General features: G+C 52.9%; 1 protein-coding gene across 7 annotated transcripts in view; it reads left to right on the top strand.

Moving 5' to 3' along the window:
* CPAMD8 (C3 and PZP like alpha-2-macroglobulin domain containing 8) overlaps positions 1-25,887 on the top strand; it is a 65,822-nt gene that overhangs the window by 30,892 nt on the left and 9,043 nt on the right. For 6 of the 7 annotated variants that reach the window (XR_004425641.1, XR_004425639.1, XR_004425642.1 and 3 more), the window contains exons 17-35: positions 393-554; positions 3,544-3,686; positions 6,645-6,707; positions 7,975-8,206; positions 11,536-11,689; positions 12,181-12,296; positions 13,199-13,250; positions 14,971-15,269; positions 15,894-16,119; positions 16,748-16,924; positions 17,990-18,071; positions 21,150-21,306; positions 21,433-21,507; positions 22,205-22,370; positions 23,530-23,616; positions 23,689-23,843; positions 24,244-24,399; positions 24,487-24,549; positions 25,165-25,349. Coding sequence is in view for 3 of the 7 variants with exons in the window: in XM_033134926.1 (XP_032990817.1) it covers positions 393-554; positions 3,544-3,686; positions 6,645-6,707; positions 7,975-8,206; positions 11,536-11,689; positions 12,181-12,296; positions 13,199-13,250; positions 14,971-15,269; positions 15,894-16,119; positions 16,748-16,924; positions 17,990-18,071; positions 21,150-21,306; positions 21,433-21,507; positions 22,205-22,370; positions 23,530-23,616; positions 23,689-23,843; positions 24,244-24,399; positions 24,487-24,549; positions 25,165-25,349 (2,750 nt within the window). In the remaining 4 variants the exon portion in view is untranslated. The remainder of the gene's footprint in view (positions 1-392; positions 555-3,543; positions 3,687-6,644; positions 6,708-7,974; positions 8,207-11,535; positions 11,690-12,180; positions 12,297-13,198; positions 13,251-14,970; positions 15,270-15,893; positions 16,120-16,747; positions 16,925-17,989; positions 18,072-21,149; positions 21,307-21,432; positions 21,508-22,204; positions 22,371-23,529; positions 23,617-23,688; positions 23,844-24,243; positions 24,400-24,486; positions 24,550-25,164; positions 25,350-25,887) is intronic. The other variant, XM_033134928.1, reaches the window with a different exon arrangement.

Raw genomic sequence — 25,887 nt, 5'->3', positions numbered from 1 at the left:
GATGTTAATTCTTCACAATTTAAAAAAAATTTCAGTCCAGTAGTCATCAGTCTGGTAGTCATAATAACGGCTTTCTTGTTATCTTTGCAAACAGTTATTTGGGACACAAGGTTTCTTTAGGCCCAGTCCAAAGGTTATTTTTCCATGTTAGCATTCCAAAGGTTTGAGGCATAAGTCGCGCAAGGCTGTTTCTCTGGGATGGTAGCTCTGGCTTCATTTGAAAGTGGCTCCGTTTATATTATTTTTAACACCCTCAATGCCCATCTCAAGATTGTCTCCCAATGATGTATGTGAAAGGAGGTTGAGACAGGAGTATGCCAGGCCCATGAGAGCCAGTATGGGTCGAAAAGAGACCATTAGCTGACTGATTCCCACTTCCCCTTTGCCTGTAGGTTTTCCGAGAATTAGAAGATTACGACATTTCTGATGCCTTCGGGGTGTCACGGGAGGACGGACCCTTCTGGTGGGCTGGGCTGACGGCCCGACGACGCCGGCGCTCCTCTGTCTTCCCCTGGCCCTGGGGTGTCACCAAGGACTCCGGGTTTGCCTTCGCCGTAAGGAGAGGTGGTCTTGGATGCTGGGTTCTCATGCCTCTCCCACTTTTGCCCCCTTCCATGCTCCTCTCACTTTGAAACAAAGAGATGAGTGCGGGTGGAAGCTTTCCAACTTTTATTGCCACAGAACTCATTTGTGATTCTCCTCAATGAAAGCTCATAAGCAGACCATTGGATTTGCAAAGCAGATGAGAGTAAAATGTTATCAGCGTGGACTGACAACTTGAACTTGATAAGGAGCAATGATGTTCAGGGTACTTTGCTGGAAGGAAAACTTTCACATTGGGAGAGGGTGGCCCTGTTCTCAGGTAGCAGGTTCACTTGCGATGACGTTCATAGATCCTGTCCGTCCCCCTCCTTCCTGGCTACAGGGGTCAGGGGGCTGCCAGCAGGTGCAGTATGCACAAGTGTCCCCCTAGGTCACGCCAGGAGCTCACATGCTGGTGGTCTCCACTCAAATGCGTGTTCCGTCTGAAGGTACTTTTCATCTCAGTTTTAAAAGCATTTAAAAGACATTCCTCCTATTTTTACCGTGTTTCCCCAAAAATAAGACCTAGCCAGACAATCAGCTCTAATTAATCTTTTGGAGCAAAAATTAATATAAGACCTGGTATTATATTATATTATATTATATTATATTATATTATATTATATTATATTATATTATATTATATTATATTATATTAAAAATCCAGTCTTCTGTTATAGTAAAATAAGACCGGGTCTTATATTAATTTTTGCTCCAAAAGACACATTAGAGCTGATTGTCCAGCTAGGTCTTATTTTCGGGGAAACGGTATTATGGAATTTTTCAAACATATGGAAAAGTTGAACAAACTCATGAACACCCGTATCCTACAATTAACATTTTGTTCTATTAGCTTAAAAAATTTTATGTATATATATACCCATATATATGTGTGTGTATATATATATATATATATATATATATATATATATATCATATTATCTATGAGGAGTGATCAAAAACTACAATGAATGTTTAAATAAAAAAATTTATTACATTAAAACACATGTTGCCATTAATCCCCCTCAAAATAGGCCCCCTCGCTTTGAACGCACTTATCCCATCATTCCTGCCACTTTCTGAAGCAATTCTGAAAGTCCTCTTTCTTAAGTGTCTTTAGTTGTGTCATCGTGACTGCCTCGATGTCCTGAATTGATTTAAAATATTTTCCTTTCATGGTCATTTTGTCTTTGGGGAAGAGCCAGAAGTCACACGGTGCCAGATCCAGTGAATGAGGTGGAGGACACACCGTAATGTTTTTATTTGACAGAAATCGCCATATCAGAAGCAATTTATGACACGGAGCCTTTCCGTTGTGATCACAAAACACCAGAGAATGCTGCTGCCAAGTGCCATCCAAGGGAAAGGCAGCAATCTTCAATATTGGAAGTGGCATGTCAAGCCTTAGTAACAGTACGTGACAAGTTTCAACTTGTTTGGTGCAGTCAGTCGGGTATGAGCTATGGTTGAGAGAAGGTGTGTTTTAAAGTGTGCCATAAAATTATCCTCCATCATGACAATACTCCGTGTCACACATTGCTTCTGGTACGGCAATTTCTGTCCAATAAAAACATTACGGTGTGTCTTTATCCACTTTATTCACCGGATCTGGCACCGTGAGACTTCTTGCTCTTCCCCAAAGTCAAAATGACCATGAAAGGAGAACGTTTTGAATCGATTCAGGATATTGAGGCAGCCACAACAGCTCAAGTAAAGACACTCACGAAAGAGGACTTCCAGAACTGCTTCAGAAAGTGGCAAGAACAGTGGAATAAGTGTGTTCGAAGTGAGGGAGAGTATTTTGAAGGGCATTAATGGAAAAGTGTCTTTTACTGTAATAAATTTTTTTATTTAAACATTCACTGTATTGCTTGATCACTCTTTGTATATTTGAACAATTGATTTATTTGCTAATTGTTTGCTAATATATTAGCAAAAATATATTTATTACATATCTATCTATATTTACATTTATATATCTATATTGGAACAAATGATGTTTCAACTGTACGTTTGTTGAATGCCTGGTGATTTAAACCCCGGGGCGCTGCTGACTTTTGGAATTAAGAGGTGCTGCCACTGAGTCAAAGAAAGTAGGTTTAAATTCTTTATTCGCAAAGCAGAGTCAGCCAGTCTAGAATGGGACTTCTCCTCAACCCCGTCGTTCCCAATAACTAGCACAGCAATGAAGACACACACAGTGGTACCTCGGTTTTTGAACGTCTCTGTTGACAAACATTTTGGTTTATGAATGCTGTAAACCTGGAAGTAAATGCTCGGTTTTTGAACACAACTCAGAAGTCGAACATGTCACACGGCTTCTGCTGAGTGCAAGATCCTGAGGCCTAGCTGTCGGCTGTTTTCGAATGTTTCAGACTCGTGGATTACATTCGAAAACTGAGGTACCACTGTAATTATAACAGTAATAATTGTAGCCCACATACCCCTTGGTCTAGATAATGCACTGTGCCAATTGATTTTTTGTGAAATTTACACAACAGAAAATTAACCCATTTTAAAGTGAACAATTCAGTGGCATTTAGTATATTCACAATGTTGTGCAACTACTACCTCTATCTAGTTCCAGAACTTTTCCATCACCCCGAAAGGAATTCCCATCTCCATGAGCAGTCACTCCTTATTCCCCCCCCCCCCCCCCGGCCCCTGGCAACCACCAATCTGTTTTCTGTCTCTATGGATTTGCTTGTTCTGGACATTTCATATAAACGGAATCATACAATATGTGGCCTTTTGTGTCTAGGCTGCAAATGTGTTGGCCTTCCCTTTGCTCTGCCCTGGATGGTCACTGGGTGCCATGACCCCCTCAGTCCGTGTCACCAAGCCCGCAGCAGGGCCACGACACAGCAGCAACGTTGGGCCAGTGGCCTCGGGGGGATGAGAACTAGTGGGACCATCACATCCACTTCCCCACCGTGGGTCTGGATGTTGTCTGTTGCCTAGGAAACGGGACTGGTGGTGATGACTGACCTGGTGAGCCTGAACCACCGGCAGGATGGCGGCCTGTACACCGACGAGGCTGTCCCCGCCTTCCAGCCCCACACGGGGAGCCTGGTGGCAGTGGCGTCCTCCAGGCAACCCCCCAGGTAATTGCTGCGAACTCAAGCAGAGTCTTCTAACTTCACCCTGTTGACCTCTAAGGCTGGGTACCAGGTCATTCAATGTGGTGAGGCTGTCCCATGTACTGTAGGGTGTTGAGAAGCATCCCTGGCCTCCACCCACCGGATGTCAATAGCACCACTTTCCCCCAGTTGTGACAACGAAAAATATCTTCAGGCATCACCCAATGTCCCCTTGGGGGCAAAAGCACTACTGGCCTAGTGGGCTGGGTCACTGAGCACTCGGGCCTGCCCCAGTGCATGGGTTGGGGGTGTAGAGAGAAGAAGGTCCATCATGGGAGAAGACCTGCCTGGAGACAGAAGGAACAGGGCAGGGAGGAAAGCTGGGGCTTCATCTTCCAGCTCCCAGAGACTCTGCTTAGAAAATTCTATTACTCTTTCTCCTTCCTCCTGCTTTCCCCCCATCTTCCTTCTCTCCTCTCTCTTCCTTCTTCCCCTCCAACTCTCTGCCTTCTCAAATTGGACACCAAATAATTACTTATCAGTCTTTATTATTTTATTTTAACTCTATAAACATTTAAGCCTGTTGAAGCCTATGAATTTCCCTCTGTTTTGGCTACACCTGAGTTGTGCCGTGAAAAGTTCCCATTATTACTTGGTTCCAAATAGGTTCTCACTTATGGAATGATTCCCTTTTTGAGCTGTGATGTGTCCAGAAGTGCTTTAAATTTTCACATGATTTTTAAAATTCTTTTTATGTTTCGTAAATTTCTGTCAAATGTGTATTGTAGCCAATGAACATGGTCTGTGATATCCATCGTCTGGTTTTTATTTTGGAGACTGACTATATGGGCAGTGTTTGTAAATGCTCATGTCTATTTGGATGTCCAGAGCCCCGTCATTGGGTACAGGGCTCTCTATGCATACTTTCATTTAGGCCTATTAATGGTAGTACCCAGATTCTCCATATTTTTGTTTGTTTGTTTGTTTGTTGATTAACATCAATTACTGAGAGAGAGGAATTCACATCTGCCCCTTAGATTTGTGGCTTTGTCCCTGGAGTCATGGAAACCTTTGTTTCACAAGGGGTGATGTTTTCTCCTCTCTCCAGTCTTCCTCTTTGGCCTGTTCCTTTTGATCCCCTGCTGCCTACCTCTTTTCTCTCCCACTCCCTTCATTCCTCTGCCTCTGCCACTAGCGACTCAATCCCAGGTCTCAGCCAGCAAGCCTGGGAAGGTGCTCTGAAAAATTTGCCTCCCTGCTCTCTCTGGATTTAAGGGCATGTTGGCTGGAACAGGGGAGGCAAACCTTGGATGTCCTCACTCCTGCCCACTCCTCTGAGCGAGGGCACAGAACCCAGGAGGGCCAAGGATGAGGTCAGTCCTTCAATGTCTGGATCTCTCCAGAGACCTGGAGGATGGGTCTCAGCACCCTTGTTCTGAGCCAGAAGTAGCCCAGAGGCCCTTCTGCACTTGTGGGCCTGTTCTTGAAAGTCCTCTTCATTTTCAAGCCTGCTCTGCCCTGATTGAGAGCCTTCCCCAATGCCCAGTCCCCTCTGCAGTGGTTCCTGGATACCTGGGTCCCCTGGGTTCTTCCTGCCTGGGCCACTCATTTAGCAGGAGTGGGGTAAGTTCACAGGGGTCTTCGTTTCCAAACTCCAAGTCAGGGTGTGTGCAGACCAGGCTCCTCCCACAGAAGTATGGCTGCACGTGGAGGCATTGCCAGGATATGGTTGGATGAGGGAGGTGGCATACCGGCCCCTCAGCCTCCACCAGTCAGCCACCTCCACAGGGACCCTGGCCCTCCCATGTGTAGGACTCACAAGAGATTGGCCTGGAGTGGGCACAGAAGCAGCCTTCTGAAACCCAGAAACACAAAGGCAATTGTAAATCCCAGTACAGAAAGGTGCAAGAAACGCCTTAAAAAGCAGGTGTCTGTGCCTTTTTGTTGGATAACATCCGTATTCTGAGGACAAGATATTATTCTTACCCATGTGCATGTGGTTGGAATTGTTTCAAACAGTGTGAAAGGTTATATCATGCAACGGAAGACTCCCTCCCACCTCCAGACCGTCGGTTCCCTTCCTAGAGGCAACCGTGGTCAATAACTCTTAGATATCCCAGAAAAATTTTTGTGCATATATAAGGATTTAAGTATTTTTTAAAAAATCATCATTGGGACAATACTATAATACTGCTATGCCTTCTTTTTTTAAGTCAACAATAAGTCTTGGAGACATTCCGTATCAGTACATACAATATATGCTTACCTCACTCTTTTTCACTGACATAATATTCCAGAGTTTGACTACTTCCTAATTCTTTCAGTGTTGCGGTGAACCACTCCGTCTGTCTGTCTGTCTTTGCACATGTGTCTGTGGGTATTTCCAGAGTGCGTTCCTAGGAAAGGTATTACAGGTTGAAAGAATGCGACCATTTTTAATTTTGAGAGGTGGTGTCAAATTTGGAGTCGGTTTTATTACTTTTTTTAATGAAAGGTCAGCCCCAAAAAAAGATGAGCTGTGAGGCTTCTGAGCATGGACCAAGAATGAAATGCACTGTTTAGGAAACAGAGGAGGGATTGGGGGAGGTAGAGAGCTCTATGTGACGGTGCGGAAAAACATGGCAAACCCAGGGAAGGAAATGAGCAGAGGGGAGGACGTGGGGTCCCTGTGGCCCTTCAGGATATGAAACACCACTGTCGTTTTAAGGTGACTTTGCCAAGCCTTTGATGCCTCACTTCTAGTCCTAATCAAGTAGAATGTTAACCCTTCCAAGTAAAAGAATGAACATTTTATATCCTAATTGGGCAGAACGTTAACTCACAAGTAAGAGAATTAACATGTTATATCCTGACTGAGTAGAATGTTAACTCACAAGTAAGCAAATTAACACGGTGTGTCCTAATCGAGTAAAATGTTAACCTGCCAGCTAACAGAATTAAGTTATGTTCATGAAACTTGAATCACTTTTTTTATTTTCATAGAGCAGAGAAGAGGAAAAGGACCTTCTTCCCGGAAACGTGGATTTGGCAGTGTCTCAACATCAGGTGAGACTCCTTTCCTTGGCTGTCTTTGTGGGCTCAGAGGCACTCATGCACGTCCCGATTGTTCCCAGTGGGTGTGCCTGTGGATCAGACACCCACATCTGAGTAAGACATTGGGCCTCCTTTTCTAACACATAAAACCCAAAGCCATGAAGTCAGCCCTAAATCCTGCTGCAGGCTCGGACATCCGCCCATGAAATATGAAATGCGAGGGTTTTGTGCCTCTTACGACTCCCTCTTGGGGTAACTCTATCTGCTCTGTTTGCATAACGAGCTCATTAAAACGATTACAGTTCCCTGGAACATGAACTTGACCCCACCCTCCCCCTCCTCACTCCTCAGGGGACTCGGACTCCTGCCCGCAAAACAGGCTGCTTTTCTCAGCACGTTTCCTTTCCACATTTTCCCCCCTTTTCGTTCTCCTTCAAGCAGCAGTGCCCTGCCAAATTCCTGCCAGACGCAATTGGCTTTTTTCTTTCAATGCTCAGTGTGAGGACACCGGTGGCACTGGTAGAAGGTAGTGGTAGCCTGCCTGCCCTGGGGAACCAGTGAGGCACGGAAGTTCAGACCCCTGCGCCAGCAGGTGGGCCCACTCCTGAGCCAGGTCCCCCTTTGAGGCACGAGGTGCCACAAGGCACATGACACATGCTCCAACACAGAACTGAGCTCACTGCTGGGGGTTCCTCAGGCTGTTTTCATGGATGTGTATGTCTTCATTATGGGAAGGGTTAACTCCAGGTCAGAATAGATCCAGATTATTCTATTTGCCTTGGGGCCCCAGATTTAAGATGGGCTGTCTGGCCATCATCATTCAAATATATCTGCTTTCTGGATGCCTGAAGATGTTTTTGGTGCCAAGAATGGCATCTTGAACAAGGCGGGCAGGGTCCCCTCACTCATGGAATTTATTCCCCAAGAGGCTTCATGCTTCAGTAGGATTGGTGAGCGGGGCACAGGGCTTGGGAGGCAGAAGAGGAACTCTTTGGAGCAGCCAGTGAGGCTCCCAGGTGGAGCCCAAGCTGAACCCACGTTTTGGGGGGTCCTGTGTCCACAGTTGCCCTGAGAGCTGTTCATATTTCTGATTACAGCTAGTCAGGGTGGAGGGATGGCTTTCTGCTGTCACACATTCTGTGGTGCCTTAAGTGCTTATTTCCAAGCTGCAGGGGGCACCTTTGTGGGCCTCAAGGCCGTATGGCTGGAGTCATCTGTTCTCACCTGGCCGCATGCATGGCCCTGCAGAGGGGCCAACAGGTTGCCCATCTTTCTGCAGTGACCCGTCCGGCGAGGAGACACTCAGTGTGCAGGTCCCTGACTCCATCACCAGCTGGGTGGCCGAGGCTGTGGGTCTGTCTGCCACGTGGGGTCTGGGCATCGCTGAGCCCACCCTGCTGAAGACCTTCAAGCCTTTCTTTGTGGACTTCACGCTGCCTCTCCATGTGGTTCGTGGGGAGCAGGCCAAGATCCCGCTCAGCATTTACAACTACATGGGCGGCTGCGCTGAGGTACTGCACCTGCCCTCCCTCACTACATAGCCTTCCCTGTTGGGGGGGGGCAGCATCCATGATGTTAGGAGGTGGGAAGATGGGGTCATTTTGGGGGACCATGGGGATAGTGTCTGTGACGTTGGGGAGGCAGGGGATATGGGGTCATCCTGGAGAGGCCATGGGGATAGCGTCTTTGATATTGGGGAGGCAGGGTGGATGGGGTCATCCTGGGGAGGTCATGGGGGCAGCATGTGTGTTATTGAGGAGGCAGAGGTAGGATGTTTCAGCTTCTAATTCACCAGCCATCTAAGCTTGGGGAGGGTTGGGGAGGGGATGTGTGCATGGCAGGGTTGGGGGTGACAGGCATGATGGAGCCACCACCCTGACTTCTGGCCTGCAGGGGCATGGGGGGACAGGTATCCGATGTAGGGGCTGGAAGGGGCCAGCACACTTTCTCTGAAAAGGGCCAGATAGTAAATATTTCAGTCTTTGCCAGGCAGACGGTCTCTGTCACAGCTACTGAACTCGGTGGTTGTAGCAGGAAAGCCGTTCTAGACCATGTGTACGTGAATGGGCCCCCAGCATGCCCATAAATCTTTACTTCTAGACACTGAAATTTGGACTTCATATTGTTTTCGTGTGTCACAGACGATCATTCTTCTTTTGATCCCCCCCTCCCCTCCAATCATTTTTTAAAATGCACACACCATTGTTAACTCTCTGACCTTATAGAAACAGATAGGGGGTTGGGTTGGGGTCAGGTTGTACCATCCCTGGGCACAGAGACAGGAGATGCTGCAGGTCAACGGGGCGGACACCCGGAATCCCAGTTTCTACTTACAAACGCGCTGCCCTTGGCCACGTCATTCAACTTGTTGGTGTGTCAGTGTCCATAGAGCGTCAGGGAGAGAGGAGCCCCACCGGTGGTTACGAGGTAAATGAGTTAGTACAAGTAGGTGCTAAGAACAGTGACCACAGAAGCCACAGACCTTGTTGATGCCATTCTTGGGGATCTGGCTCCTTTTTGGGGGTGTGTAGTGGGGGCCATGGCTCCCTCTCAGAGGAAGTGGAAAAGGCTGCTGTACTAGTTTCTTTTCTTTTTTCTTTTTTCTTGGGGAATATTGGGGGAGCAGTGTGTTTCTCCAGGGCCCATCAGCCCCAAGGCATTGTCCTTCAATCTAGTGAAGGGCATAGCTCAGCTTCAAATCTGGTTACTGTTTTCAATCTGAGTTTCCGGGGTCACAGCCCACCATCCCATGCGGGAGTCGAACCGGCAACCTTGTTGAGAGCTCGCGCTTTAACCAACTGAGCCATCCGGCTGCCCCTCTGGAAGCTCAGCGGCAGCTCTTTGTCTCCAATCTAGTTGTGGAGGATGCAGCTCACAGGCCTATGTGGGAATTGAACTGGCGACCCTGTTGTTCAGAGCTCGCGTTCTAACCAACTGAGCCATCCGGCTGCCCCTGTATCAGTTCCTTATAGCTACCATAGCAAAGTAGCACAAACGGGGTGGTTTTAAACAATAGAAATTTATTCTCTCACAGTTCCAGAGGCCAGAGTCCAAGGTCAAGGTGTGGGCAGGGTTGGCTCCTTCTGGAGGCGCTAAGGGGGAATCTGTTCAATGCCTCTCCCAGCTTCTGGCAGCGACCGGCAACCCTTGGTGGTCCTTTGGCTTGTGGCTGCGTTGCTGTCTTATCTGCCCCTGTCTCCATGTGGCTTCATCCCCGTGTATATCTCCTTACCATCTTTCCTCTGAATGTCTGTGTCCAAATTTCGTCTTATACGGAAGGACCCTAATCATATTGGATGAGGGTCCACCTAAGACTTCATTGTAACTTAATGACATCTGTAGAAATCCTATTTCCAAATAAGGTCACGTTTACGGGTACCTGGGGTTAGGACTTCAACATATGTTTTTGGGGAGACACAGTTCAACTCATAATAGCTCCCCTGAGGTGGTGGCTTGGGGCTGACCTTGGAGGCTGAGGGAATGTCAGACCCTGGTGGCGAGGTAGGGTGGCAGGTGAGGTGAAAGGACCCCTGAGGATCAAGATCAGATGGGGGCACAGTGGGGAAGGGTTTTTTTTGGGGGGGCTGTGCATTCATGTGGCTTGGGGAGACCAGGGGCACCCATTTCCCTGATCTTGGCCTGGATGTCAGCTGGTGGGAGGGAGGCAGGGAGGGGAGGAGGGCTCCTTCATTGGCAGGGTTGTACGCGGAGGCTTCGGGCAGAGGGGTGAATGGGGCGCAGGGTCAGCAGCCCAGCCAGGAGCAAGCCTGCTCTTTGCAGGTCGGCCCAGAGCTCCGGCCGCAGGTCTCAGCCTTACCCCGGCCCCCTGGGCACTGCGGACATGGCTGTCCTTCTCCTGGACCTGCCATGTGCTGGCTCATTTCATACCAAGGGTGGAAAACGTGAGCTTTAACTCCAGACTAGAGACGCTGTGGAAACCAAGAGATTTCACTCCCCAAAAAACAGACTTCTGGCTTTTTCTAAAAAATGAGGGCATTCAGTCAGGGAGTGGTTGGAATTTATGCCCTGAAGGGCGCCAGTGCTGCTGGGCGTTTGGGGGCAGGGGGTTGTCTCAATGCCTCACTGTTCCCAAAAGACCCTCTAGGTTTTAGCTTGGCATTTCTAATTATTGACTCATTTTGCATCAGTTTCCCTATCTGCAAACTGGGCCTGAGACCTCAACCTGGCTCCACTCACCACCGCAGGCTCAGTGTTTCATTCAGTTCTGTTTCTTTAGCTCAAAGCAGGACACCCACTAGGTGCTTCATCTATGCTTGTTGGACAAACGGATGTGGAGCAAAGAGTCTGTTCTAGATTGGGGGCGGGGTATAAACATACATGCACACGGAGACGCTAGTGTGCACACATATGCATGCACATATGTGTACAATGGCATGCTTGCACACATGCTTATAGATGTAGACACAGACACAATATATACACGCACACATATGCACGCACATGCACACCCACAGAGCTCTGTTATGACGCCGTGGACCTCAGTGGTTGCAGAGAGGCTCAGCAGAAGTGCTCTGCAGGGTACTTCCTGTCGGTGGAGTGGTCCCTCCCCCCTGACGCTCTGGGAGGGAGACATTGAGAGGCTGCCCTTGCACTGGTCTTGGTCCCGAGGCGGAACTGGACCTGTGGGGTTCGGGGGGCTGAGAGAGGGGGGACTCCCAGCAGGACAACGGTGAGTATTGGTTCTGATTGGAACTGGTCAGGGGGCCTTTCCAGGAGGCATGGCTTTTGGAGAGAGCCAACAAGGCTGATGGTGGCAGTGGGCGGTGTGCTGGGAGGGCACACAGATTCCACGCGCCATCAATACGTGCCACCCCTGCAGGTGTATGTGAAGATCTCGGTTCCCAAAGGCATCCGGTTTGTGGGGCATCCTGGCAAACGCCATCTGACCAAGAAGATGTGCCTGGCCCCTGGGGAGACCGAGCCCACCTGGGTGGTTCTGTCCTTCAGTGACCTGGGGCTCAGCAACATCACAGGTGAGGGCCCTGTGCTTCTTCAGGCATCCACCTTCCAGGCCCTTAGGGGGCCCAGGTGCTGACCACAGGCACAGGTGAGGGGGAGGTGGGGCAGCTGGTGAGGTCAGGACTATCTTGAGGGACAGGACAGCAGCAGGGAAAGCAGGGCAGAGGGAATGGTCAAGAGGTAGGAGGAGGCAGCCCCTGGGGGGGTCCTGAGGCCTCATCTGGGGAGAGCTGGACTCGTAAGGTGCCGAACCAATGGAACACACACATGTGCACACAGAGCCATGCACAAGCATGCACACACACAATAGGCAGGACATCCATGCATACTCACATGCATGCACACGTACACACACACAAGTGCATATACATGCTCAGACAAATGTACACATACGTACACTTGCACAACCATACATGTATTTGCACATATGCACACCTGGGGACAGGTGTGGGGACAGGACAGCTCCCTGTTCTGAGAGCAGCACCAAGCGCTCCAATCTCCGCAGCCAAAGCCCTAGCTTATGGAGAAACAAGCTGCTGCCGGGACGGGAAGTCCATCAAACACCCAGAGGAGAATTACACTGTCAGGAGGGACCACATCAGGCGCAGCGTGGTGGTTGAGGTAAGCCCACGCCCGCATCCAGGGCACTGGACCAGGGCCCCTTTCCCTGAAGAATTCTCTGGTTCTGAGAAGTAGGGGCCCAGCCTGAGTGTGGGGTCTCTGCCTGAGCCAAGGCTAGGGCAGCCCCCACGGGTCTCTCCAGGGCTTGGGGCAGGTGAGGGGGCTTCCTCACCACAGGACTGCAGCATCCGGCCCCTCTCCATGGTGCAGAGCCGGCTATGGTGGAGTGGCCTGGGAGTCCCCAGGGCTGCAGGGAAGCGGGGCTGCTCCAATTTACCACCTGACATAAAAGAAGTATTAAAAGTTGAGAGCTGTGTTGGTCACACCAAATTCCGAGAGGCATATTGGGTTCAATTCTGGGCATCCCTTTAAAGAGAACAAGCTGGCTACCTTCTATGATTTGGGAAATGTCTGTGGAAGGAGCAGAAGCAGGAGCATGGATGGAAGAGGCAGGAGACAAGGGATGTGTGGGAGTCAGTGGAACAGAGACCTCGTTCTTGGCAGACACAGGCGCCCACTTCTCGATACTCAAGGACATTAGACGTTAGTTGGGGCCTTAGGTTCCGGCAGCTTTTGCGTCATAGTGTTCCTCACCTAGAGGGAGAAGCCAGTCTGGGAGCTGGGATGAATGGGGTGGCCAGAAGGGCAGGTGTGGGTGTAGGGAGCATGACAAGTTCAGGAGCGGTTGCTGAGTTCCTTTGACCGGAGCCTGGGGAAGGGGAAGAGAGCCTCCGTTTCCCAGCCTGGGCTTGGGAGGTGGGTAGTTCAGTCCTTTTCTGTGCACATGCGATGTTGGTGTCACCCTGTGGGGTCCAGAGTTGGAGCTGCCGCCGTGGAGGGTGACCCCCTGTGATGACTGCCTTCCATCACTCAGTTCAGTTCTCCTTGTTTCCCTGTTTCAGCCTGAAGGAGCGCCCCGCACATACACCTACAGCGCTTTCTTCTGTCCCAACGGTGAGTCCCCGGGCTCACCCCACCTCATAACTTCAGCCCTAACCCCTGCACTGTTGCAGCTCTCCTGCTGCTACATGGACACTCGCCCTCCATGAGGGCAGAGAGCTGAGATGTCCTTCCTGGGGACAGCCATGGGCCAGAGCGAGGGCTGGGCATCTGCCACACAGGAAGTGAGTGCACATAATTGTAGACTGTAGGTACCAATGAGAAAAGAGACTGCAGTCAGGAGTAGGGCTGTCCTCGGGGCCCTGGGGTGAGGAGCCCAAGGTCTAGGGAAGGGGGGGGCTTAGAATGACATCAGGGGATCAAGGGAGACCCAGAACCCTGGTGCAGCGGAGGAGGACGTGGGAAATGAAGGTGGTTTCCAGAAGGTGTGGTATCTGGGGTCCACCTCAGTCCCCTGAAATTGACATTATACCTGCACGTGATCCATGAACAGGACATGGGTACAGAGAGTGCCCAGTGGGTGAAGTGGCCAGAGAAGGGCCATCCACACTTCTGCCTTGGTGGGGTCAGGCAACAGGAGCCTGGGTTGCCTGTGGGAGCGTCTGTCCCTTCCCTATCCAGCTGCTGCCTGAGGAGCCATCCAGCTCGGACCTCGAGCTGGGCCGGGCACCCAGCAGTCTCTCCTGGGGGCTTTGCAGGAGGCAGAGCTGAGGATTTGGAGTCCCTGGGTCACATCCACCCGCAGGTGAACCCCCTCCCCATTGCTAAGGCATTCGGTATGAATATGTATTCTGCATGTTCGTCCTTAATCAGAAAATGCTTTACAAAGGTACTTCTCCCAGTCTGTGTCTTTTCATTCCCTTAATAGTGTCTTTGAAAGAGCAGAAGTTTTTAATTTTGATAATGTCCAGTTTATCGATTTTTCCTTTATGGATTAATTTTTGTTGTGGTAGCTAAGAAATCTTTGCCAAATCCTATGTTTCCTTCCCCAAGTTTCACAGTTTTAGGTTTTGCATTTATAAAATGGCTATGACCCACATGGGGGGGAAAGTTTGGAGACTATGCCAGGCATGGGTCAAAGTTCATTTTTCTGCATCTGGGTAGCCAGGTGTTCCAGCCCCATTTCTTGAAAAGGTTTTCTTTTTTCTATGGAATTGCCTTCACAGCTACGTGGAAGGTCAATTGTTCATAGATGTGTGGATCCATTTCTACACTCCCTGTTCCATTCCATTACCCATTTGTCTATGTGGACACCAAAACTATACTATTGTGATTCCTGTACCTTTAGAGTAAGTTTCAGCGTCAGATGCGGGGAGCCCTCCAATTTGGTTCTTCTTTATCAAAGTTGTTTTGCCTCTTCTAGGTCCTTTGTGTTGCCATAGAAATTCTGGAATCAGCTTTCCAATTTCTCCAAAGACCCTGCTGGGATTTTGACTGGGATTGTGTGGCCTCTGTACATCGGTTTGGGGAGTAATTTACATCTTGGGAATATTGTCTTCTGATCCATGAACGTGATCTAGTTCTTCACTGGTTTGGCTCTTCTTTAGTTTCAGCAGCGTTTTGCAGTTGGCAGCATACAGGTCTTGTGTAGGCTTTATCTTTTGTAGGATGCATCCCTGTGAGCATTTCACTTTGCTGTGCTATTGGCAAAGCTGCTGTGAGGCCTGCAGCCATGCCTCCTGCAGTTGCTGGCTGAGCCACAATGAGACTGGTCCCTTGTGGTCCCGATTTTCCAGGTGCCCCCACAATGTCCTCTCTCCTTCCTTTCATCTAGAGAGAGTCCATATCTCCACACCCAACAAGTACGAGTTCCAGTATGTGCAGCAGCCACGGCGCCTCACCTGTTTTGACATGGCTGTGCGAGCACACAATGATGCCCGCGTGGCCTTGTCCCCTGGGCCCCAGGACACGGCCGGCATGATCGAGATTGTCCTGGGGGGACATCAGAACACCAGGTCCTGGATCTCTACCAGCAAGATGGGAGAGCCTGTGGCTAGCACACACACAGCCAAGATCCTCTCCTGGGATGAGTTCAGAACGTTCTGGATCAGCTGGCATGGCGGGCGCATCCAGGCACGGATGGGCTGGCTGGGGCGGGCATGGGAACCTCATGGTTCTCTGATATTTGCTGCTTCCTGCTCTGTGTCTGGTTCTGATGAGGTGGTGGGGTGGGGAGGGAGTGTAAACACAGGGCACCACCTCAAGTTGCTCACAGTCTTCCAAAAAACCAAACAAACAAAAAACGCGGTAAGAGCTATGGCAGAGGAAGCACTCAGGAATCTGGGAGCTGAGGGATGGTGTGTGGTCAGGGAGAAAGAAAGTGGATATGAGTAGGTGAAATTGGAGGCTGGGAGCACTTTCTGAGCCAAGCAGAAGGGACGTATAAAAGGAGAAGCTAACAGCTTTCTAGAGGAGGGCCAGAGCCATACTGGGTTTTGAAGTATGAATAGGAGTTCACTAGGCAAACCAGAGCAGAGGCTGTTCCAGGTAGAGGGAACAGCATGTGCAAAGGCCTAGAAGGTCCAGCAAGCCTGGTCACTTCGGAACATGTAGATGTCATGCTTGTTTCTCTTGGCCATTTAATGGATAGGGTGACCTCTGGTTTCTCTGACCATAGATAGCCCTGTAGCCAGTGTCATTGCTGCCTGAGTACCACTCAGGCTTCCAGCGCCCAGCAGCCATGGCTTCTTTTTCCAGGTTGGCTATGGTCCAGAGCCATCCAACGAGTCTGTCATCATGGCCTGGACCCTCCCGAGGGCACCAGAGGTCCAGTTCATTGGCTTCTCTACTGGTTGGGGCTCCATGGGCGAGTTCCGTATCTGGAGGAAGATGGAGGTAGACGAGAGCTACAGTGAAGCCTTCACCCTGGGGGTTCCGCACAGCGCCATCCCCGGGTCTGAGCGGGCGGCCGCTTCCATCATAGGTGTGTCTGCCCCATAGCCTGGCTTGGGGAGCATAGGGACAAGAGCCCAGGGGGCAAGGTGGCCACTCCAGGCTGAGTCTCACACTGGGCTTTGCTGGGACCTGTGCCCCTGGGGCCTCCAGCCACACACCCACTCACCTGACAAGCAGCTTCTAGTGCCTCTCTATGTTGGGGCCTGGGGCCAGATCCAGAGATGACCCGAGCCTTGCCCTTGAGTGGTTCCTAGTCTGGGCAAGAAGACAGGTCCACACCTACTCAGTCCAAGATCTATGTAGGGTAACCCCACGGGGCAGGGGATAAACTATGGGGACAGTGGGTCTGAGGTGATATGCAAAGAAGATCGAAAAGCCAGGTACAGGGTGGGGAGCGGGAGTCTTGGGGGTCTTGGTGAGAGGGTCAGGTGTCCAGAGCTTTGACTGAGTAGGGGTAAGAGGCTGTGACCAGGGGTCTCAAAGGGCCAGACGGGCTGAGTGGACACGAGGTGCAGTCCAGTTTCAAAGGGCAGCATTAGCAGTCAGAGGTGTTAGGCCACAGGCAGGCTCCCACCTCTGTGGAAAGCTGTCCCTAGGACAGCCAGGGCACTGGGGAAGGCCGGCCCCCAGCCCAGCCCTCTTTTCCTTCACACCAGGAGACGTCATGGGGCCAACCCTGAATCACCTTAGCCACCTCCTGCGGTTGCCCTTTGGCTGTGGGGAGCAAAACATGATCCACTTCGCGCCCAACGTCTTTGTCCTGAAGTATCTGCAGAAAACCCAGCAGCTCAGCCCCGAGGTGGAGAGGGAGACCACGGATTACCTGGTACAAGGTACTGGAGGAACTGCCTGGGAGGAGGGTGTGGGGAGGAAGGCAGAGGTGACCGTGCTGGGCGCGGCCCACACAGCAGGAGCGGCGGAGCCCATAGGGAGGAAGTGGATGAAGGGGGCCACTGGGTGGCCGGATCTGGTCACTGTCATCAGGAGCCTGCTGTCCACACCTGTTAGGACAAGGCTCTGAATGCTGGTGATCAGCCGTGGGGAAACAGCATCTTTCATAATCCCCTTATAGGACTAGGCTCTGGGTTCACTCTCCTGCCCTCAGCGGCACAGATTAGCTCTGCCGCTCTTGGTGCCCTATGCCGTGGCATCGGCCGTGTGTCCTGCCCCACGCTGTGGGTGTAAGGTTCACCCACGGGGCTGAGGGAAGCTGTGGTCCTTTCGCCCCCGCTGCCGTGTGGAGGGATCATGGTCAGTGTGTGTCTGTTGACGGGCTCAGGACTTTTAAAAGGCTACTACCGTGAATCGTCCCATTCGTGGGCTAGGTGAAGACATGTCTGACTATCGCAGGAATAGAATTGCTGGGTCTCAGGATGGGTTCAGTTGGTAATCACTTTCGGGGCTCACACGGCCCGTGCCCCCTGCCGCCCTCACAATAAGAACAAACGCCCAGCTTGGAGGCTCCAGGGGCCGCCTGACTGACCTCCCTCCCTCCCTCCCATCCCACCTTGCTTCCCTGCTCGGGGACTCTGGCGCCTTCTGTTCTCCGAGCACACCAAGCTCTGGCTCCAGCAGGTGGAGCAGCCCCCACCCCTGGGGACAGAGGGTGTGGCCTTGAGATGGTGCATTTCATTCACCACCGGGCATGACTGAGGGCTGATGTGTGGCCAGGAGTCACAGAGGGGTGATGTCAGGAAAACAGAGAAACAAAGCAGAGGCTTTAGCCGCCCCTGATGTCGCATCGGGCAGTTTTCAAGGACCCCAGATATAACGTAGGACAATTTCAAGGATCCAAGATGTGGATGTGGCATTGTTCGGGGGTCCCAGGGTAAGACGTTGGCTGGCCTGAGCCAGGCCACGCAGCGGGATGCTATTTATCCCCTTTGCTCACCCCACAGGCTACCAGCGGCAACTGACCTACAAACACCAGGATGGCTCCTACAGTGCTTTCGGGGAGCGGGACGCATCAGGAAGCATGTGGTGAGTCCCCACTTCTGGCACTACCACCGAGGCTTACACCCTCTGCCCCCGGCTGCAGCCACAGCCTCACATCCAGCACAGCGAGGCCAGGAATTTGGGGCCTGATCCCCAGAGTGACAAGCATCCTGCCTGTGAAATGGGGCAGCGTTTTCCTCCCCCCACGGTTCAGAGGGGCGAAAGCAGGTGGCTCTGCCTAGCCCTGGATGGGGCGGGGTGGCGGGGTGGTGGTGACAGTTACTGTTACTCTTCCTGCTCTTGGTGGTGTTGCACAGCACCCAGGAACTGCTCTCTGGCCCCTTGGGAGCACGTCCTGGGCACTCGGGGCCTCCTCAGAGCCCACTACACCTGGGGATGGAGGGTAACCCCAGCAGAAAAGGATGGGCTGGGAGAGGCCAGACCACTGCTTTGACGCCTGGGTTGGGGTGTGTGGGAGGAGTGGCCTGGGTTCCCTCATGAGCGGCTCCCTCTGACTTTTGGGGTGACTCTGGCAGGGAGGGCCCAGTGGGGGGCTGGCACACCTGACTCTTGTTCCCTGGGATCCTCGGACCATGGCAGTTTGTGGCATCATCATGGATTTGCCTCGTCCACTTTGGGGCTTATAGACTGGGGGGCAGCCCCAACTGACCCCAGAGGGCCTCCCTCTCCCAAAGTGCCAACCTGCAGCAGCTGCGTCCTTAAGTCAATGGTGTCCACTACACAGCCACAGTGCCAGGGGCCGTGGGAGTGGGGACATGCCTGGCTGAGCCCTGGGGTATGCAGCGTCGCTAATTGGCTCCAGAGGGGCCCAGCCTCCTGTCCCCCAGCAGCCCATCCACTGTCCCAGGTCTGGCCCTAGGGCTCTGCCTTACTGACAGCCCTTCATGCAAGGCCGCAGTCATGCCCTGGCAAGCAGAGGCCCCCGCCAGACCCAGGGATGGCCAAAGCCACTGACTCACTCTCTGAAAGCTGGCTGAGCCGCAGCAACCCACAGGGGCCTCTGCTGGTCAGAAATACTGAGCTATGACTCATGATATACCCTCCCACCGTGGACACACACACACACACACACACACACACAGCTCGAGCACGACCAATTCCACCAGAGTGGTAGAGATGTGACACCCAGAAGCTTCTCCCTCCACCTTCCCCCATGGAAGGTCCCTGTAGGAGGAGGCTGCAGAGAGCACAAGCTGTAGCAGCAGCATCCATTCTGGAGCGGGAAAAATCCGCCCTCTGTCTGGTGAGCTGTGTGGCCTTAGACCACATGCCCAACCTCTCTGAGTCTGTTTCCTCACCACACATGACTCTCAGGACTGGGATCCAAGAAGCAATGGCGATAAGGGCATGGGTGTGCTCAGTGCACTCACCACGATGCTTAGTTCTTCTCCCTGAATAACTTGGCTCAGAGGATCCAGCACTGAAGCCTTAAAACTCAGGATCTGTTATAGATGGTGCACCAGTGTTCATTCATTCGCTCATTCATTTGTCCATTCAGTGAGTGTTGCTAGGTGCCAGGCCCTGCTCTTAGTCTTACAGTTTGTGGACCAATATTGCTATATCATTATTAACTACGGTCCATAGTTTACAATCAGGTTCACTCTTGCTGTTGTACATTCTATGGATTTAGACTAATGTACAGTGTTACATATTTACCATTACGATGTTATACACTGTCCTTCCACTGCCCTAAAAGTCCCCTGTGCTCTGCCTGTTCATCCCTCCTTCCCCCTCCGCCCCTGGCAACCGCTGATCTTTTGATTGTCTCCATAGTTCTGCCTTTTCCAGGATGTCAGAGAATTGGAATCCGACAGTCTATGACCTTTTCAGACTGGCTTCTTTCACTTAGCAATATGCATTTTAGGTTCCTCCATGTCATATTGTGGCTTGATAGCTCATTTCTCTATGTTCCATTATAGAGATGTACCCGTTTGTTCATCCCTGATTGTGTTTTAAAAATGGAAAAGTCAAGAGAGCTGTGTAACAGAATGTGGGAATTCCACAGTTCCCAGCACACGGGCAGCTGAGTTCTGTCTTTGCCCCCATGTCCCAGCCATTCACACAGGGTTTGTAATTTCCCTCTGGCTGCTGCATACAGAGCAAGCTAGGGGCAAGGGCAGGCTGGGGAGACGGGAGCCAGGGGGTGGCCTAAAGCCAAGAATGGACAACAGTGACACAGAGGTAGGGCTGCAGGGTTCCAGTGGGGGGTCCTGAGGGCCCAGAGGCACCCATCCCAGAGTGAAGGTGTCCAGGAGGTTTCCTCTGGGGAGAGACCCCTGGGCTGAGTGTTCAGAGATAAGGGGCATCTCGTCCTGTGAAGAAGGGAGCAGGAACGCATCCAGGGCTTGGATGGAGTAACTGAAGCTCGTGGGTTGGTGGGAATTTTTCCGCTGCAAGCAACAGAAAACTGGCTGGAAAGCAATTCTGAATATCCGTTCACACCACGACACTGGAGAGGCTTCAGGGTTGGCCAGTCTGGCAGCCCCACACTGTATCGGGGCCCCTGGATTTTTCCTTCAGTCCCTGTAGACTCCATCAGTATGGTGGCTTATCCCCTTGTGGTGGCAAAATGGCTGCAGCTGCTCCGATCATCACCTCATGTGCCCATTTCAAAGCCATGAGCAGGCCTGGGGACTGGAATGTCCATCGCCGTGGCTGGCTTGGGCCACAGAGGGTCCAAGTGTCCCAGATACCGTGCTGCCAGTTCCCCAGCAAGAGCTAGGATCTCTCGGCAAGATTGGGCAACTCTTGGGGAAAGGCTGTGGAGGGCAACGAGGAAAATCTCCTGCCCCTGGCAGGGGGAGGTGGGACTGGGTCGGCTCATAGAAAGGCCTTGAGCGCCATGCGAGGAGCAGACCTGGGTGCCGGTGGGGTGGGAGGGTCCACGCAGGGAGACTGGGCTCCATCATCAGGCCAGCTGGGTGCCCACACACTTCCATCAAATGCTCTCAAGAGCCCTGTGAGGGCAGACGGGACTCTTCCATCTTACAGACGAAGAAGTGGAGGCTTGGGACAACGTGGGGAGCATGTTGCCATCTCTCGGAGGGCACGTGGGAGGTGACCCGGTTTGCGAACCCCCAGCCCCTCCTGGTCCTGTTTCAGGCTCACGGCTTTTGTCCTGAAGTCCTTTGCCCAAGCCCGCAGCTTCATCTTCATTGACCCACGGGAGCTGGCGGCCACCAAGGGCTGGATCATCAGGCAGCAGCGGGCAGATGGCTCGTTCCCGGCCGTGGGCAGGATTCTGAACAAGGACATCCAGGTGAGTGGCCTCTCAGGCCTCCTGCCGGTGCCTTGGCCCTTCCCTGTCTGCCCCCCGTGCTGCCTGGGGCCCGTACAGTGGGGGCTGACCCCTCTGGCTCGGGGTGAAGCCTGCGTCCTCTTGCAGGGTGGGATCCACGGCACAGTCCCACTGACGGCCTACGTGGTGGCTGCGCTCCTGGAGCTTGGCGCAGCCTCAGAGGTGAGCACAGGGGCCTGGGAGACCGGGCAGGTGCATTGGGCAAGTGGTTTCCCCTACAGGCCGTGTGTGGGCCAGGCCTAGGGTCTGATTCACTTGCTATGTCACCCCTGGCACATGCCCCAGGAGGTACATGGTACATCTCGGCACCACACCTCTGCGGCGGTTCCCATGCTTCATCCAGGTCTAAAGATAGAACGCTTTGGGACAGCATTCTTTCTGTGATCTTCAACACTAAGGCAGTCATCTTAACTCCTTGGCCCATTACTGGACAAGGGACTGGGTTTTCTGTCCTCTAGCTGCTCGCATGGGGGTGAGGGTGAGCGTGATCAGGGTTAGTGGACTTCCTGAAGGAGGCAACACTTGAGGCGAGGTCTGGAGGATGAGGAGAGCAGTGGTCTTAGAAGCCAGCTTGGTGATGAAGTAGGATGGAGTGGGGTGTCCAGGGCTCTGCCTGTTTTTCCCAGAGCTTTTCTGGGTTCATCGGCTATGCTCAGACGTCATTTGGAAGAAGCTGGAGCCACATAAAAGAAAGAGGATGGGGTTGTGAAAGCTGGGGCTGCAGGCAGTGGGAGTCCCAGAGGGATGCAGAGCGAGGGCCAGTATTCTCCCCAGGCACACCGGGGAAGCTGTGGGGGGTGGGGGGTGAGCTGGGGGCAGAGCAGCCTCCCAGGGCTCCACTTCCCACCCCACCCCACAGGAGGAGAGGGGTGCCATTGCCAGAGCGCAGCATTTTCTGGAGTCCAACGTGGCCCTGGCCTCAGACCCTTACATCAGTGCCCTGACCGCCTACACACTGACCCTGCTCCGCAGCCCGGCAGCCCCCGCGGCCCTGCGGAAGCTCCGCAGCCTGGCCATCATGCAGGGTAGGTGTCCCCTGCCTGCCACCCCAGCAGCCACAGTGTGGGACCCATCCACCTGGAGCCCCGGGAAACAGTTCATGAACACATGCATGGAGTAAGGAGGCATCTTTTGCTCACTTTATTCTATTCTATTATTCGTTCATTATTACATTTCTTAGTGGCTTCATCTGATTATGTGGTTTGAGCTTAAGCATCACTGTCTTCCCTTGTGAAACGGGATACTGATCTCCTCCCTGCCAGGATGGACAGAGCTCAGGGATCCCCAACAGAGGATCCCCTGGGCTTTCTGGAAACCATCCTTGCAAGACTGCTGGGCGGCAGGGGAGGTCTGCACCTGGCTCCCTCCTATCCTGCCTCCCAGCACTGGATGAGCTTCAAGAAGCTTTTTCATCGTCGGGGTGTCAGGCTCCCCGACTATAAAATGACTACCCACTGTGTTGGGAGAGCCCCAGTTACTGAGCTGTGACTTCTCTGGATGCCCCCAAACCGCGTTTCCTTCCCCCACCCCCCTCCCTCCCACTCCCCACCCCTCATAGTCCCAGCAACTGCATTGGGGCTGAGCTTCCATCCAGCTTTTCTGCTTAAGACATCACCTGAAGAGTTGTTTTCACTACTTAAGGAAAAAAAAAGTTAGAAAGTAAAATTCTGAAGCCGACCAACTGGAGGAGGGTGTCTATTCAGGACTAAATGCTCAGGATGGGGAGTGGGGGTGGCTTGTTTCTTTCTGGGTTTGAGGGCCTTTTACAGCTTACATGAGCTCAGCATCCTTGGAGCCTTTGCAAATGGGGAGTGACTTCATGGGTGCTGAGTGGGGACACCTGGGGACATATCAGGGCTTAGCCAGGAGGGAGGCCATTGATTAGTGATGTCTGCCAGGTGTGTAGGATGGATTGATTAGTGATGTCTGTTAGGGGTGCAAGAAGGTAGTCATGGATTGGTACTATCTGCCAGGGGTCCAGGAGGGGCTGGGCTTTACGTAGTTGCAGATCTGAGACAAAGCCTCAAGGCCCTTCCTGTCCCAGCCATCTCCTCCTGGAACCCTCCTCCCACTGGGGTCCAGTCTTGGGGTCTCTTTGTGAGACCACATGCACTGACGCCCACCCTGGGATGCCAGACTGAGCATGGAGTAGGGGGTTGCCCCTGACCTGTCCTGGCCTTACAGATGGGGTCACACACTGGAGCCTGACAGGTTCCCGGGATGGGGACAAGGACACCTTCCTGAGCTTCACTGACGGCATGTCTCAGGCAGGTACTGCCTGACCCGCCCCTGCTGCCTGACGTGGGTGCTGGGTTTTGGGTCCTGGCATTGAAAGCGCCCCAGCTGCCTCTTCCATTGCAGTGGTCTCTGCCGAGGTGGAAATGACGGCCTACGCCCTGCTGACCTACACCCTCCTGGGCGACGTGGCCACTGCCCTGCCTGTGGTGAAGTGGCTGTCCCAGCAGCGGAATGCACTAGGGGGCTTCTCCTCCACTCAGGCGAGCCGGGCAGGGCCAGAGGGAGGGGCTCGGGTCTAGGCAGGCTCAGTACGGTCCAGGCTCAGGGCTCAGAGCTGACCAGGAAGCCACCGGTGCTTCAAGTCCTAGGAAGGCTCCTTGCCTGCAGCCCCTGGGGACATGGAGTCCAAGAGGGACACATGCACTGGCATCTGGGACAGGGACCCAGCCCCTGCCTCCATGGAGATGCCCACTCTCTGTCTGAGGCCCTAGCTCCATGGGGCCTGCACGCAATCCTCTCTGTTCCAGCCTCGTGGGTTCCTGGCCTCCAGGGAAGGTCCATGGTGCCCCTGATTTTGGCCATACTTCCTGGGACGGGTGTAAAGGAACCACTGGCCAACCCAGTCCTGGGGCTGAGGGCATCCTCCCGTTTTGTCCCCAGGACACCTGTGTGGCTCTGCAGGCCTTGGCAGAGTATGCCATCTTGTCCTATGCTGGCGGTGTCAACCTCACTGTGTCCCTGGCCTCCACCAACCTGGACTACCAGGAGACTTTCGGGCTGCACAGGGCCAACCAGAAGGTCCTGCAGACAGCGGTGGTACGGTTCCCAGGGCTGGGGGTGGGGGCCAGCGGCCTGCCCGCCCATGTGTGACTATGGGGGAATCACCGCGTCTTCTCTCCCCAGATCCCCAGCCTCCCCACAGGGCTGTTTGTGAGTGCCAAGGGTGAAGGCTGCTGCCTGATGCAGGTGAGGCTTGGGGAGAGAGGACAGTGGCATCTGGAACACGGAACCCAGGAAAGCAGGCGGAGGCTCTAAGCTCAGTGTCAGGCCAGGCTGTGTGGGGTGGATGTGTGTGCCTGAGAGAACCCAGGACAGACCATCAGACCCCATATGTATCCCACCTTGCCCAAGGCAGGGCCCACGGTCGGTGACCCCATGTCCCCTCAGGTGTGGGGTTCCCCCAGGAAGATCCATTGGACTGGCCTCAGTCTGCTTTCCCCGTATCCCCTCGGTCAGCAGGTCCTGAGGTTCAGCTGAGCTCTGGGCTGAGGCAAGTTGGCCTCACAGGCTCTGGCTGGTGGTGAGAGGGCAAGTCTGCCTGGAGACCCTCAGCCTTCCCATCTCTAAAATGGAAGCCCAGACAACACAGTGCTTAGACCTGGTCTTGAGATACGTAAAATGGGATGATGACCAGCTCCAGGCCCACTTTGCTGTTTCAAGGCTAAATGGAATAACAGCGGTTCCCTGAACTCTCCCTGATGTTGCTGTCATCGTCATTCTGGCTGTCCCCCACCGTGCCCTACCCTGCCTCTCCTCCTCCACCCAGAGGGCCCCTAAGCCTCGTCCTCCCATCCTCCACAGATTGACGTCACCTACAACGTGCCGGACCCAGTGGCCAAGCCAGCCTTCCAGCTGCTCGTGAGCCTCCAGGAACCCGAGGCTGAGCAGGCTCAGTCCCCGGCCCCAGCCTCCTCGGCCGATGACGACGACCCTGCAGCTGACCAGCACCGCCAGGAGTACCAGGTGACCCTGGAAGTATGCACCAGGTAAGGCCACCTGCCCTGTGCTCGGGGATGGTTTTGTGTCCGTCCTAGCCTACTGGTAGTCACATCGTGGGCTATGAATGCCTGGGCCACTTACCTGGACCCAGACCACTTGCAGCGAGCCCCACAGACATTTCCCCCAACAGGTTCCAATGCTGTGGCTCCACGGGTCCATGTGGTCCTTACTGCGATGGTAGGACGGGCACACCTCAGCTGCAACTGGCAGGGGACAAAAATCAAGGGTTATTGCTCACAGGTCCTGCAGGGCAAATGGCATGCGTGGGGCCACACAGCAAAGGGGTGGGGAGAGAGAAAAAGAGAAAGCACAGACCTGGGGCTCTGCCTTTATTGGGGTCCAAGGGTGGGGTGTCTAGGATTTCACTATAGGGTTCACTATTTATTGGTGAATTTAAAACATAAGAGTGGGAATTAGGATGTGGGAAGGGAGAATCAGGATTGCTTACGCAGTCAGTTATATAGGTCACCCTGGGCTTTCTGAAAGGGGCCTTTCGTGGGTGGGGCGACTTGGCTCCTTATCGAG

Source organism: Rhinolophus ferrumequinum, chromosome 18 (assembly GCF_004115265.2).
Source record: "Rhinolophus ferrumequinum isolate MPI-CBG mRhiFer1 chromosome 18, mRhiFer1_v1.p, whole genome shotgun sequence".
Lineage (NCBI taxonomy): Eukaryota > Metazoa > Chordata > Mammalia > Chiroptera > Rhinolophidae > Rhinolophus > Rhinolophus ferrumequinum.
This window is presented reverse-complemented; position numbering and strand designations above follow the sequence as displayed.